Source organism: Phymastichus coffea, unplaced genomic scaffold, assembly GCF_024137745.1.
Source record: "Phymastichus coffea isolate CEN01 unplaced genomic scaffold, Cenicafe_Pcof_1.1 PCOF00014, whole genome shotgun sequence".
NCBI classification, from domain to species: domain Eukaryota; kingdom Metazoa; phylum Arthropoda; class Insecta; order Hymenoptera; family Eulophidae; genus Phymastichus; species Phymastichus coffea.
Genome location: NW_026706825.1, coordinates 6,606,436 through 6,621,192, shown reverse-complemented (window position 1 = coordinate 6,621,192; position 14,757 = coordinate 6,606,436). Strand labels below are relative to the sequence as shown.

The 14,757-nt window shown below is 39.5% G+C and overlaps 3 protein-coding genes across 3 annotated transcripts; all 3 read left to right on the top strand.

Annotated features, from left to right (window-relative positions):
- The first annotated feature begins 398 nt into the window (after nucleotides 1-398).
- Nucleotides 399-5,230, top strand: LOC131674188 (sphingomyelin phosphodiesterase 4). The gene is made up of 15 exons (XM_058952703.1): nucleotides 399-519; nucleotides 593-637; nucleotides 869-1,168; nucleotides 1,613-1,715; nucleotides 1,796-2,027; nucleotides 2,116-2,326; nucleotides 2,415-2,527; nucleotides 2,653-2,805; nucleotides 2,875-3,046; nucleotides 3,126-3,308; nucleotides 3,405-3,623; nucleotides 3,712-3,804; nucleotides 4,059-4,235; nucleotides 4,363-4,592; nucleotides 4,660-5,230. Exons 2-15 carry the CDS (start codon nucleotides 611-613, stop codon nucleotides 4,802-4,804), a joined length of 2,358 nt encoding a protein of 785 aa, XP_058808686.1. The 5' UTR covers nucleotides 399-519; nucleotides 593-610; the 3' UTR covers nucleotides 4,805-5,230.
- Nucleotides 5,231-9,500: 4,270 nt separating this feature from the next.
- Nucleotides 9,501-11,876, top strand: LOC131674714 (uncharacterized). Its single transcript, XM_058953556.1, has 2 exons — nucleotides 9,501-10,046; nucleotides 10,128-11,876. The coding sequence occupies exons 1-2, from the start codon at nucleotides 9,501-9,503 to the stop codon at nucleotides 11,874-11,876; spliced, it is 2,295 nt and encodes a 764-aa protein (XP_058809539.1).
- Nucleotides 11,877-13,037: 1,161 nt separating this feature from the next.
- On the top strand, nucleotides 13,038-14,036 carry LOC131674709 (uncharacterized). Its single transcript, XM_058953549.1, has one exon. The coding sequence runs from the start codon at nucleotides 13,038-13,040 to the stop codon at nucleotides 14,034-14,036; it is 999 nt and encodes a 332-aa protein (XP_058809532.1).
- The last annotated feature ends 721 nt before the right edge of the window (nucleotides 14,037-14,757 follow it).

Genomic DNA, 14,757 nt, shown 5'->3' with positions numbered 1-14,757 from the left:
TAAACGAACCACAAGCTTCCCTAAAAGACGACGGAAGAAATGATTAAAAATACTTTAAACAATTCAATGACTTATTTTTATAGAATTTTATTTATTTATTTATATGCAAGAATAATAAAAATGTTTTGACGTATGTGTATACCTATCGAGTTATTATTATTATTATTCTCTAATAAAAAAAATGTAAATAAAAAAGTTTTCTATAAGATTTGAACCGGCAAACTACATTGTGTTGGGTTTAAAACAGCTGTTAACCTATAACTAAAGAGACAGAAAAGGGTATAACATTCTCTTTCTCTCTCGCACTGGCTTGAAAAACGGTCACACTTTTTTTACACAGCGGGGTGCCTCCATGTATATATGCTCTAAGGCAGAGCCCCACATCAGTCAGAGACCCACTGCCATCTAGTAAAGTAAAGTAAAGTCAGTTGATGGCCGTATGGAAAGTGGCTTTACCTTAAGCCCCACTGGTGCCAATAAAACAAAACAAAACAGAACAGAATACTCTACACGTTACAAGTATGTAAACATACTAGATTTTATTTAATTAGCTACTTATTATTTGAAATTTCTCTTTTGATTTTGTGTACAGATGCTCAAGTAGTTGAAAATGACTAGTCCTGTAGAAGTTGTAGCGGTAAGCAATGATTTATTAGCTTTAATGAAATTAATTTAAACTATAGCGTTTGAGGTTACTATTAGAGATTTTATTACATTAATGTCTAATATTAATATTACTCTAATATTATAGATGTAGCAGTTTTCAACGCTCTTTTAATGTTCTTTTAATAAATCAATCAATTCCACTTGTTAAAATTTGTTTTTTTATAAGTAAATAATTAATTACACTGAAAAAACCTTGTTACAGGGTAGAGTCCAAGCTTATTTAAATCAGCCACTTGTTCCGAGATGCAGAGAACTTTCTAGGCTTATGGATGAATTAAGTACAGCAGAGTTGCAGCATATTTTTCCACTACTCATACATTCTTTATTTGGAGTATCAGATAATGTAGGATGGGGTCTGCATAATGTAACTCTTAAAAGAAATCCTCAGGAATATGAAGTTCTTTGTAATTTTTTAAGCCCTCAAGGACCAATTTTTTCTCTTTGTTACAAGTTACTTCCAGATTGCTATCTGAAATATAATTTTCCAGTATCATATTTACCAGTAAGTTTAAATATGTCTTTCAAATATTAGCATTTCAATTGAAAGTAATATTCATATATCTTAAAGTATATTATGATTTAAGTCATGCTATTTAGTTTATCTATTTTAGTTTATTGAAACTTAGTGATAGTGTAGAGAAGACTGGAAAAAAATATTATATATAATAATGTAATATATATAATATATAATATATAATATATAATATATATAATATATAATATATATAATATATTATATATATAATATAATATATATGATATGTATAATATATATAATGATCATTAACAGTTAAATTCTTGAAAATGTTCATTGTAATGTAAATGTAACATAAATAAGATAATTAGTGTAGATAATATAAAATTCCCTTTAATTTTTCACATTACTTAATTGTACTTTAGTTTTGAATTTGTTAAATTAACTGATGTGTTCAATTGCTAATTGCAGTCAAAGATTCGCCATATGTTAGAAGAAGGACTCATTCCTCCATTTTATTTGGATAAACTCAAAGATGATCATGTTGCTCGTTTATCTACTGTTCTAGTTATGAGTATCCTTTTTGAAAAACTTTATACAATTAAGTCAGTGAACTAATTTTGAATAATAAATATTTTCCTTAATACGCTGTATATCCCTTTGAGTATTACATTTTTCATTTTGCATACCACCTTACAAATCCATGGTTGCAAATCCAACAACAAGACAATGCATGGATGAATTGGGAAACTGTATATGTTGAACTGGCCAATTGTTATCTTTTCCATTTTTTGCCAAGAGATAATTCACCAGTCTTACCGATTATTGGACCATATGTAAAAAAGACTCCACCTAGAAAATTGATGCAATCTCCTGAAACTAAAAGGTATTTGATAAAAATATATTTTAAAAATATTTTATTAACCCAAAAAATAAAATATTTATTTTTTGTTTAACTCTCATATGATATCTAGACTACAAACTCCACGGCTTTTAAGAGCAACAATATTATCTTCTAATTCGATGAATCCTAATTCAGGGATTCCTCAGCAACAATGTTTACCACAAGTATGGCGAAGTGAAACAATAATTCATGTTTTCCTTGACTTTTGGCTGGAATATACAGAAGAAGAACAGTTTTCTCCCAATCGAAGTCCACAAATCACTGGATCTCTTCCTCGAAGGGTAATAGCAAAGTTTTTATAAAATTGAATATTTTTACTGAATATTTGACTAAATCACTGGTAATATAAACTGAAATAAAATATTGTAGCATAGTATACATTCTGGTGAACACATTCGCCTTGTAAGAACTTTCATTAAAACTTTACATAAGTTTGCAAATGGTTATACAGGTGATAAAAGTGCTATGGATGAATTAAAAAGGTAAAATTGATTATTATTTTTCTTACCACAACTATTTATTACCAACTTGATTCATTCATATTTAATTAATAGGCTATATAAATTTTGATAATAATATCTTATATTGATTTACTTTTAATTTCTAGAGTAATTCTTCCTTCTGTACAAGGAAAAATTTATACTTTCTTAAGAAAAGCCATTTATCATTGGCCACTCGACAGCTCTTTTAGATTGATTTTAGAAGCTTGGTTGAGTTTTATACAGCCTTGGAGATATGATCAAGTAATTCCTTATACAAAGTAAATATATTTTGGTTTTACAGAGGTCACATTTTTATAAATATGTGTAAGCTGATTATTTTTCTTTAGAAAAATTGAGGATGAAGAACGGGGAAAAATCCACGATATAGCCAGGTGGACACCTTTTATATCTAACAATTTATTAGCTTATACAGCGATTTTTCAACAACTTTTACCACGATTTATGAGAACAGATCTCGTTGCTCCTAAAAATGCTCATATGTTGTACAGAGTTACAAAGGTAGCGCTCTGCAAAATTTTCTATAAAAATTTCTTCTCAGCAAAAATTAAATTTTGATCTTTATTATATTTTTCCAAAGGTGTTTTCCCAGCCACATATTGCAAAAATATTATTAGAAGTTGAAAGTTGCATTGATGATTTTGCGTGTACACGAAATCGTCAAACTAGTCAGTGGACTGGAATAGTTCGACAACAAATTCTTGAGTTAGAAGGACCATCTTACCAATATGTTCCCATGTTTTCTCCAACAACTGTCTCTCAAGTAATGTTTTATTTACTTTATTGAATGTTTCATTTACTTCTAACTATTAATTCTGCATTAATAAAACTAACTTTAAGTATTATCTTTCACGTTTAGGTAATATCTTTTTTTAGTACAATCAAGCAAGCACATTTAACAGCAACTAGTCTAGTAGAAGCGTTAGAAAAAAGGAAGACTAGAAGAAGATTTATTATGATGCTTTGGGAATTTTTCAATGGTGACGATTCTTCTTCAGATGACATTAGTCTAGAAGAAAGAAAAAGAGTACCAGTTTTCCTAGCCAATGTTCAGCAACAGTTGGTAGACATATTTCAGGTAGGTCAGGTATTAACACACTAACAATTTTTTTCAAAGCATTCAAATACTACAAATTCCTATTTTAAATAATTATTATTTGTTGTAGATAAATGTCGATAATGTACCTCATTCCACCGTGGTAGCAGATCAAGAATATCATGAAAGTATTTTGTCGACATCATTTTGCAATCAGTCTCAAGTAAGTTATTTATTAATTTATTTTTAAATAAGTTATTTTGTTAATTTATCAAATAAATTACTTGCGAGTAAGTTTCACAAGTCTACATTCTCAACTTTTCAGTTCTCAGTTTCTATTTGTTATTATATATCAGAAACTTTAAAGTAATTCAATTGAATCATCTTTTATTATGCATTAAAATGCGATTCTGTCAAAACTTAAACAATATTTTGATAAAATGATATTATTAAATTTGTATTTACTGTTTTCAAAAGATGGATCTGAGTTTGGACTCGAGTAGGCCAGGAGTTTTCGTACCTATTCAAGACGGTCGACAAAACTGTCGATACATTGAGTATATGGGGGATCCTGAATTGCAACCAATTCGAAGTTATGAAAATGCCTTATTAGTTAGATTGTTTTATAAGTTATGCAACTACTTTAATACTAAGGTATCATTTTAATATCAATTTTTTTTATTATATATGATTTTTATTCTAATCGAATTAAGAACTACGCGTTTTGTACATTTTTAATTATTGAATTAATGTCTCACTAAAAAAATGTTCATGATTACAGTACCAGCGGGAGATGGCAGAAATATATAGCAGAAGAGATTTTTTGGGAAAAATTACACGACAAATCTTAAAGCCTCCGACCAAGGTTGTGCAATTACCAAAACGCACGTCGAACGGATTTTCATCTGGATATGAGAAACGATTGCCTCCGCATATAAGTCTTCGTTCCGCTGCAAGTTACCGTTTGATGTCAGCGTTAGCTTTTGGAATATTTGTTTTTTGGCTTATTGGGTAGGTAATATTTTCTATTTTTCTATATTTTTAATTTCATATTTTTAATGGACATTAACATTTTTAGATATGGCATTTCCGCTTTTTTTGGTGTGTTATTTTTTGCTTTGCTATTCTATATATTGATCAAAGCCGTATGTGAACCGTGGATGCACAATCCAACGACTGTTAGCACAACAAGAAATCTATCACAAGCATTTCTTTTTCAATAAATGCTGTACATGAAGCTTTTTGATTTTCAAGACTTAATCGGCTTTTCCTCGAGGCTGACGGTGCTTTTATATTGTATTGTTTACAATAACTTGAACCATAAAAGTTGATCAAAAAAAATATTGTTATAGAACTATAACAAGAATGTTCATGTATATATTGATAATTATTATTGTATTTGAAAAGTGAAATTGCATCGCCGACTTTTCTAGTAAATTTATTTTGATAAAATGTAGTTTTGGAAAATATTATTTTGATCTTTTTTAGAGAAACAATTGATAGTTAGTTAACAATTACAGATGATAAAATATTAATTATATACAGAGATTAAAAAGTCAGGTGGTTTAATATTAAAGCGAAAAAGATGACTGATCCGAAAAATCCTTTTCTTTATTTTTGTAAATCACTGTTTGATAATAAAATCTTTGAAAGGAGATAAATTGTTGGTTGAACAACGGATATAGTTTTTTCCATTGATTACGTCATGATTGTCTCGTATCAATGTCTATACAGATATTTATGCTAACGAGATGCTCGTATGGATTGATCATAATTCATAAATTATGTCCATATGTTCGAGAGTTGTTATGGAAATGTAACTTACAAAATTGTAGAGTTGGATGATGAGACTGATACTGGCACCTAGGATGCAGTGCATCATAAAATCTACATGGAATAGTAGGAGGAAATGGACTGAATATAATGAGCAGTGTTAATGCTATACCGCAATTAATTCTTTAATAGTGATTGTGTATACTAATGGCAGAATGTATGTATAGAGTTGCAAGCAGCGTTAGTCAAGATACACTGAACCGCTCTGGGAACAACTTATAGAAGAAAGAAACTAAGCGAGCTCCGAAAAGTCCTCAGATGTAGCAAGAAGCACAAGAAAAACTTGACCGGCTGAATCGACACTACGATCAGGTCGGGAGCGTGCACGCCGACTCCAGCGCGCATGTGTGACTGCGCACACAGCTCTTGGCGCTAGCTCTTGCTTGCGCGGCTGGTGGTGCGATTGAGTGGTGCCTGCCGGCTGGTGACGAAGGCAGGCTGGACGGCAGGGGCGCCACAGCTACTCTCCCCCTGGAAGTTGCCGATTCTGGAGGCAAGTCTGGATTGGACTCAAGTGATAGGTTGGCCTGAGCTCCTTGAGTAGGTAGCGAGGGATGGACGTGGCGGACCGGTTGCAGAGTGGACTGCGACGCTTTGGGCACAGGCGTGCAAGTAGCCTGGGATTCCTGTGTAGGAAAGCAAACATAGCAAACCGATGGCGGTGCGAGCTGCGGCATGTCGTCGGTGACATAACCAGTGACCAGCTAGGCTGTAGAAATGGTAGCTGGCCTCCCATCCACATCGATGACGTAGCAACAATCGTCTAGTCGTCTGATGACTCGATGAGGACCAGAGTAGGGCCGGAGTCAGTGGAGGTTTGATTGCCGCCACCAGCTTGAAGACGTGCGTGTGCAAGAACGAAGATCCTGGTGCATGAAGACTCTGGACTTGATGTAATGTGCGGTTGGTACCGGCTGAATGGCTCGGAAATGAGTGTGAAGAGCATCAAGGAAGGAGCCGGGCGAAATGGGCCGGTCGTCCTTAAGGAAGAATCCCCTTGTCCTCAAAGCCGTGTTTTGTATTTTTTTAAGTTTGTTAAAGTTAGTGTCAGCACATGGGGACATTAAAAAACTGCAATATTCCAATCTGGATCTCACCAAAGATTGGTAGAGTAAAATTAGTGTACTTGGGTCGGCCCCCCACCAGGTTCTTCGTAAACAGCTAATTATTCGTGTTGCGAAAATGCCTTTCCTAGTTAAATAGGAAATATGTTTTTGCCAGTTCAGTTTCTGGTCAAGAACCATACCCAAGAATTTGATCTCGATAGTCGGGGAAATAATTTCACCTTCTATGTCTAATTGGATATTTTTGACGTTTATTTTATTTTTGTTAAATATGATTAACTCACACTTATGTAGTGCTAATTGAAGGCCTCTATTTTTGAGGAATTCTAAAACAGATTTGAGGTTTGACTTTAGTTTTTCGATGTCGATTACTAAATTGTCGCAGTGTTTGAATAAGACAATGTCGTCAGCAAATTCTAGGATTTATATATCTATACCAAGGATAGATTTAATGAGTCTGGTATAAATTGCATACAATATAGGACTCAACACGCTACCTTGAGGTTGGCCTTTGTCGACAAGATAGAGTTTTTTATCGTCTGGGTTTGTTACGGCGCAACATTTACCTAAATGCAAACCGTGCATTTAGGTGATAAAACGAACTCTCGCGCCTGCGCGCGCAAGTGTGTATGAATGGATGGTGGAAGCACCTGTTGGCTCGCGCGCGAACCGCGCCGAGCCGCGGGCTCGCTTCCGCCTCGACCGCCAGTAGTCGACTGCGACGCGACGAGTGCGGCAGCAGTTCTCCGACGCGACTCTTATGAGTACCCACGTACGGTAAAAATCTTGTCTTCGTTCTCTCGGACGCGAAACGACTGTACTCACGTACGGTCACCTGTACTTACGTACAAAAACCAAAACCTCCTGTACCCACGTACGGCCGTGCTTCCTTAGCACCTCAAAACTCGTCACTCACGTGGCAAAAGTGTGTGAAATTCAGCGAGCTCGTTGCGTGCGGTGTGGAGTGTGTGTGTGTGTGTGTTGGGCCACTCCCGTGGCGGCGTTTCGCGTTCGCGACCTCGCGCCTTTGTTCTCGCGCGATCAAGTTTTCTTCGCCCTTTTCTGTACCTTTCTTGTAATCCTTAGTGTGAGTGCTTTAATAAAAGGGTTTTTCTGCCTTTATGGCTTTTCCCTGTACGTTACGCATTAAATTTATTAACCTCGATTCATTTCTCGTGCGCATTCAAATAAAAATAAAATCACGAGATTATAAAAATTCAAAAAGCAAAAAATCAACGTAAACTCAACAAAGGAAATTTTAACTAAGCTGGCTTGGCGCTAACCAACCAGCACGCGACATTTCATGGTGCCTCCTGTGAGGCGGGAAATTCCATCTCTTTTTCTCTCTCAATTCGCATTCGCGGATATTCGTGACGTCGTGCGAGTGTAAAACCGGGAGTGAGTGTGTGTGTGCATCGGGACAAAGAAGAGCGTAAAAAACGCGCGCGAATTTGTCTCAACGCGCGCGAATTTGTCTCAACGCGCGCGCGATTTCTCTCGCTTCCCCCCTTTTTCTCCGAACGTCGGCGTTCGGCCAACCGCCAACAGCAGCGGCGAAGGAGAGAGGGACAACAACGGCGCCAGCGACAGCTTCGTCTCCCTCCGTCAACTCGCGCCAACCGTAGCGGCAGAGGAGAAGGAGTCAGCAGCGTCGACCAATGCCATCGCTCTCGTCGAGGGGGCCTCACGCACGCAGCCAGCCATCGGCGTCGCTCGAACGAGCATAAGATGAGTTTTCTTCTCTCTCTCAAGAGCGGTGCGCATTGAGTTGCGTCATTCAAATTTGCTCTGCGTGAATTCGCAATATACCTTTTATTTGCAACTGCAACTTGCGTAGCTCTTGTGAATTCGTCATTGACATTCCAAATAAATTTACTTGTTAAAAATATTGAAACACTATTCAGTAAATTGAACTTATTCTTCTAATCTAATAATTTATGCTTAATCAAACATTCAATTACTTAAAAATTTTATTTTTTACAGTAGAATCACTTTGGATTTAACATTTAAAATTTGTTTATAATTTATTTGTCCGAGTAAATTCTGTCAATTTGCTACTTGCTATTTTCTCTTACGCGTCTTCTTGCATAATAATTTAGTTTTTTTTTTCTCGATTCAATAAAAAACAATTGTGTTGGGGTTGCCTTGCTTAATTGCAAGAAAGTTGCTGAATTATTGGTCGGAAACGATTGTTCGCGTAAGGGAATCAAAAACATTTCTCGTGCTTTATTGCACACTAAACAAAATTATTCTGATTTTCGATCCACTTGATCTCTCCAGCACAGTTTTGAGTAAACTAGAATTTTGTTAGTATTTGATTTTCAAAGTTAAGATGGGTGATTTAGAAAAGCGCATAGAGCGCATTGCGCAGAAAAGCCTTGCGCTGGGAAGATCACTTGCATCATTGAAAACCTTCTTAGAAGGCGAAAACCCTGATGCGTTGAATGCTGACATACGAATGAAGCACATCTGTACGCTTTTCAATGAATACGTGAATAATCATGAAGAGCTGACCGCGTTGCAGGCAGATCATCCTCGTGTCGCTGCATACGCTCAGATCGAAAAAGATTATTACGATCTCGCGAGTAGAGTCCACAGGATGAAACCACCTCGTCCTCCTCCTCCCTTTGCGAACTCCACCGCTCTGGATAACACAGTGTCCATGCTTGTCGACAAGGTCAATGCGCCAAAGTTACCACCGATCGAAGTGCCAACCTTCGACGGCAGGCATGAGCACTGGCCTCGGTGGAAGGAGAGTTTCAAGGCGTTGGTCCACGATCGCTCGGATATAATCGCGTACGAGAAACACGCGCAACTGAAACGCGCGGTCAAGGGGGGTTTGGCTGAGACGGTCATCGCTGAGTACGTCATAAGCGAGGAAAACTATTCTCTCGCTTGGGACTTACTCTGCAGGGCTTACGATCAAAAACGCATTATCGTCACCGAACATCTAGACAAACTGTTGTCCTTACCCAAGATTACCGAAGCAAAACAAGCAACTTTAACGAGTTTGATGTAAACGATGCGTCAACACGTCAGTATGCTTAAGTCCTTGGGAGTCAATGTCGGCGAGGAAATGTTGATCCGCCTTCTCGAACACGCCTTGCCCTCTAGTGTCGTCACACGCTGGGTTGATCGTTTGTCAAGCGACAAAGTCGCCAAATTAGAAGACCTTTATACTTTCATTCAGGATACTACTTTCAAACTTCGTCAATTAGAAACGAACGCATCAGCTTCGCATGTGTCAAAAAAGAGGGCAGGAGAAACCACCGGACGCGGTCCGAATAAAACGCAGAAGGTAGATGCGCGTATCCTTACCACTACCACCGACACCGATGCGTCGAGTAACGCGTGTCTCAAATGCGGTCAATCACATCGCTTGTGCAAGTGCTCTGCGTTCAAAGAGCTCAACCTCAACGAAAAGTGCCGTTTCGTCAATCAGCATAAATTATGCAGAAACTGCCTTTACGTTCACCCCTCTGTTTGCGACAGTACCAAGAGATGTCGGGAACCAGGGTGCAATCAAGCGCATCACACTTTACTTCATCCTCATAAAAGATCCCAGAATGTGGTTTCTTCAAAACAAAAAACGACTTGACTAAATCCAGTTACAATACTTGCGTCTAACGCTTATCGCCCTGATTCTCAGCTCATGGCTACCGAAATTTTGAAATTTCGAACTCAACAAGGAAGTTATCTCATGGCACGTGCATTGTTAGATTCTTGTTCAAACGCTAACTTGATGACTCAAAATTTCCTTGATCGCTTACAATTAACAACTAAACAATGTTTCGTTAATATTGGAGCAGTTGACGATTCGAGCACTGTTTTAGAAAAATATACTATAGCTACCTTTTTTTCTACTTACAACAATACAGAACACAATTTAAATTTCTTGATAGTACCTACAATAGTTGATAAAGTGCCCAATGAGACTTTTCCTCGAGAAAGGTTCAATATTCCAAAAAATATAAACTTGGCCGATCCGCAATTTCACGCGCCGCGATCTGTCGATGTTTTATTAGCATCTGGTCCCACAATAGCTTCTTTGGAAATAGGCCAGATAAACTTAACTAGTAGTAGTTCCATGACCACTCTCCAAAAAACCTCGTTTGGTTGGATAGTCGCTGGAGGTTCAGACGTCAATGGGCCTCTCGATTCCATCTCGTGTAAGGTCGTAAAATTGGATCAGCTGTTCGAGAGATTCCTCACCATCGAAGACCTGGATTACCATCCTGTTAAATCTCGCGACGACGTGGTTTGCGAGGAACACTACGTTCAAACTGCCACCAGGGACGAGTCAGATCGTTACGTCGTTCGATTGCCGTTCCGCCTCGAGAAATTTGAATTAGGTTCCTCCAAACAGCAAGCGTTAAGCAGATTCCACGCCCTGGAGAGGAAGTTCAAGGCGAACCCTGCATTCCAGGCCGAGTACGAGAAGGAGCTCAATGGATACCTAGAGCTCCGTCACATGACTCTGCTAGAGGTAGACGACGAAGACGGGTACTATCTCCCTCATCATGCGGTTATCAAAGAGTCTAGCGATACCACGAAGTGTAGGGTAGTCTTTGATGCATCCGCAAAAACCTCCACCGGAATTTCGTTGAACGATTCCTTGTTGACAGGGCCTACCATTCAGCCGAAACTTCAAGAACAACTCGTTCAGTTAAGGTCTCATTTGTTCGCCGAAACTGCAGACATCGAGAAGATGTACCGCCAGGTGTTGATGCATCCAGAGGACCGGAAGTTCCAGAAAATCCTGTGGTACCATGAGGGTGAAATTCGTACTTTCGTTCTGAACACCGTGACTTTCGGCGTTAAATGCGCTCCCTTTCTAGCTATTCGAACGCTGGTTCAGCTCGCTCTCGACGAAGAAGCCGACTTTCCGCGGGCTTCGATTCTCCTTCGCCGCGACTTCTATGTCGATGATTTCCTTTCAGGTGCAGACACGCTGGAGGAACTCCTTGCCATCCGAGACGAGATGATCCAGCTGCTGGCGAGAGGAGGTTTCACCATTCGCAAATGGGCCTCTAACCATCCATCAGCGTTAGACAACATCGATAAAAAGATTTTTGATTTGGATTGCGGAATCCAAGGCAATCCCATCAAAAAGACTCTTGGGATCGTCTGGGATTCTCAACGCGATACTTTCATGTATTCGGTTGATCTCGAAGATCCGAAACTCGTTAAAACTAAGAGGAGGCTGCTTTCCCAAATTTCAAAAATCTTCGATCCCTTAGGTTTAATCGGACCTCTAGTTCTCTTCACTAAAGGCTTGATGTCAGATTGTCATAAGGCAAAAATTACTTGGGACGAGTCGCTTCCTCAGGACATTTATACAAAGTGGGTCGCGTTAGCCGAACAACTTCCCCAATTGACAAAATTTTCTGTACCTTGAAGCTTAAGATGCGCAAACCCAATTTCTACTCAAATACACGGGTTTTGCGATGCGTCCATGAACGGATACGGTGCGTGCTTATACATCCGCTCTGTCGATGCGTTAGGCGAGGTCACCGTGAGACTGGTCTGCAGTAAAAATAAAGGCCCATCTTTAAGTCAACACACGATTCCTCGACTTGAATTAGCTGGAGCATCACTCCTAAAAACATTGTATTTTGAGACAAGAGATCAGTTGTATTCTCCGGTCGATCGGGTAGTTTTCTGGTCAGACTCAACAATCGTTCTTTGTTGGTTAAAAAAGGCTCCGCACTTATTGAGAACGTTCGAAGCCAATCGAGTAGCTGATATTCAAAAACTAGGCAACAAGGCTGAATGGAGACATGTCGGTTCAAAGGACAATCCAGCTGATCCGTTGTCGCGCGGACTATTACCCGGCGATCTCATACGTAGTACCCTCTGGAAATCAGGCCCCGAGTGGCTTAGCCTCACCGACGAGCAGTGGCCTCCGACGCCGCAATCCGTTTCGAACAACCCTCCTCATGCGGGGGACGGACTCGTTCTCCTCACCCATACTTCAGCTAGCAGTATTTACGCCCGATTCTCAGATTACGGCTGTCTTCTTAGGTCGGTAGCGTAACTCTTGCGTTGGAAAAACGAGGGAACTCCGTCGGGCGACTTAGATCAAGTAGCTCGATCAAAGGCAGGCGTCCGTTATTTATCATCATCCGAAATAGCAACCGCAGAGCGCTGGATTCTCCTTATGATTCAAAGCGAAAGCTTCGGTCCCGAATTTAACATTCTCTCGGCCGCGCAAAAACCCAATGTAGTAAATGTTAAAGGTTCATTCAAACGTCAAACTAAGTTTGGCGAACTCAATCCATTCCTAGGTAGTGACGGTTTAATCAGAATGGGGGGACGTTTAAAGAAATCGGATTTGTTTTTCAATCAAAAACATCCTGTCTTACTTCCCAGCAATCATCACGTTTCCGATCTTATCATCCGTGATGCTCACGAGCGTAATCTTCATGGAGGGGTCCAAGCAACTCTCTATACCATACGTGAGCGATTTTGGATTCTCAACTGTAGGAACCAAGTTCGACACGTTGTCCATCGATGCGTTCCCTGTATTCGTCAGAAACCCAAATTCGCGCATGCGAAAATGGCGGATTTACCTGAGTCCCGCGTCATCGGCGCTTTCCCATTCAATCACACGGGAGTTGATTTTTTTGGCCCAATTTTAATCAAGGAAAAGAAAGATCGGAATCGAAGCTTCATCAAAGCTTATGGTTGTGTTTTCGTATGTATGGCCTCTAAGGCAGTCCACATCGAGCTCGCTTCCGATCTTTCGACAGAAGCGTTTTTGGCATGTTTTGATCGATTCATGTCAATACGAGGAATACCAGAACGAATATATTCCGATAACGGTACAAATTTTGTGGGCGCGAATAACGAACTGCAAAAAATTTACGATTTGCACGGGACGCCGGAATTCAAAGACGCCATTCAAGGTCACGCCGCGTCCAATAGAATCGACTGGCATTTTAATCCACCTCTCTCTCCGCATTTCGGCGGATTATGGGAGGCTGCAGTTAAAAGTTTTAAACATCACCTTCACCGTGTTATTAAAGATCGAAAGCTAACGTACGAGCAATTAGATACGCTTCTAAAACAGATAGCGGCAATTCTTAATTCTCGACCCTTGTATTACATTTCCGCTGATCCAAACGATCCGCTTGCAATAACTCCCGCGCATTTGTTGATTGGTCGTCCGTTCCGATTCTTACCCGAGCCCGATTTTGTTTCAGTTCCTGACAACCGGCTACGCACGTACCAAATCATACAAAAGGCCAGACAGGATTTCTGGAAGAAGTGGCAAAAAGAGTATTTGCACGAGCTCCAAACTCGACAAAAATGGTTGACCTCCAACACGACCTTAACACCCGGGTCCGTGGTCTTGTTGATGGAGGACAATCCTGCGTGTGCGAGATGGTCGCTGGGTGTGGTCGAAGAGGTTCACCCTGGGAGCGATGGCATTGCTAGGGTAGCAACAGTCAAGACGGCCTCGGGAGTCTACAAGCGAAACATCACGCGGCTTTGTATCTTACCAGTAGCTCAGGATGATACGCTCGCGTCGGAGTCTCAACAAGACCCCCCATAGTGATCGTTTGTTGCGCTCTGAATGTGCGCGATCGGGTTTGCCAAAAACGAGTTGAACCTTATCGTATTTCAGGAATGCGAATTGAAGCCTGGTCCGAGAAGGGTGGAATCGGGATGTTCCACAGCCAGAAGCCAAGAATCATGCCGAGAGGGTGATTCTTGTGTCGGGGTAGGTAGTCGGGAAACTGAGTCTCTGTTGAGATTTCGACAGTGTGGCTGTCATGCGAATTGTGAATTAGTGAATTACTTAAAAATTGCGTCCTTCGAAGACCTTGTCTAGGTTTAGTGTTGTTACCAAAATTAAGCGAGTTCTTAAATTTAAGTTTTTATGTTCATGTTATTAATTGATAAACCTATCTGCTGTGATATCGTTGCTAATCAACAAGACAGTCCCTCCAACGGAAACTGATCTTCTTGCGATTCAATCGCGCGTTAAAGTTTTTTAGTTAAGATAAACACTTGATTGTGATACTGATGCGTGATAATCAAACGGGCAGTCCCTCCAACGGAAACTGACCTTCTTTAAGGCTTACTGAACCAAAAACTAGATTAAAATCATTGTAAATACTAATGTACATACTAAATACTAATTATAATCAATACGTGTTAAGTCTAACCCTACTCTATCGTTGTAATATCAACTAATCTCGCAGCCCCGGCCGGCAGTATGTTACGGCGCAACATTTACCTAAATGCAAACCGTGCATTTAGGTGATAAAACG

Excerpts from the sequence above, each read along its gene's own strand:
- LOC131674709 (XM_058953549.1), top strand. The coding sequence starts at position 13,038 with ATGGCGGATTTACCTGAGTCCCGCGTCATCGGCGCTTTCCCATTCAAT.
- LOC131674714 (XM_058953556.1), top strand. The coding sequence starts at position 9,501 with ATGCGTCAACACGTCAGTATGCTTAAGTCCTTGGGAGTCAATGTCGGC. Across the intron at positions 10,047-10,127 it reads CTCATAAAAGATCCCAGAAT|CTCATGGCTACCGAAATTTT; the intron begins GTGGTTTCTTCA and ends CCTGATTCTCAG.
- LOC131674188 (XM_058952703.1), top strand. The coding sequence starts at position 611 with ATGACTAGTCCTGTAGAAGTTGTAGCG. Across the intron at positions 2,327-2,414 it reads CTGGATCTCTTCCTCGAAGG|CATAGTATACATTCTGGTGA; the intron begins GTAATAGCAAAG and ends AAAATATTGTAG. Across the intron at positions 3,309-3,404 it reads CTCCAACAACTGTCTCTCAA|GTAATATCTTTTTTTAGTAC; the intron begins GTAATGTTTTAT and ends TTTCACGTTTAG.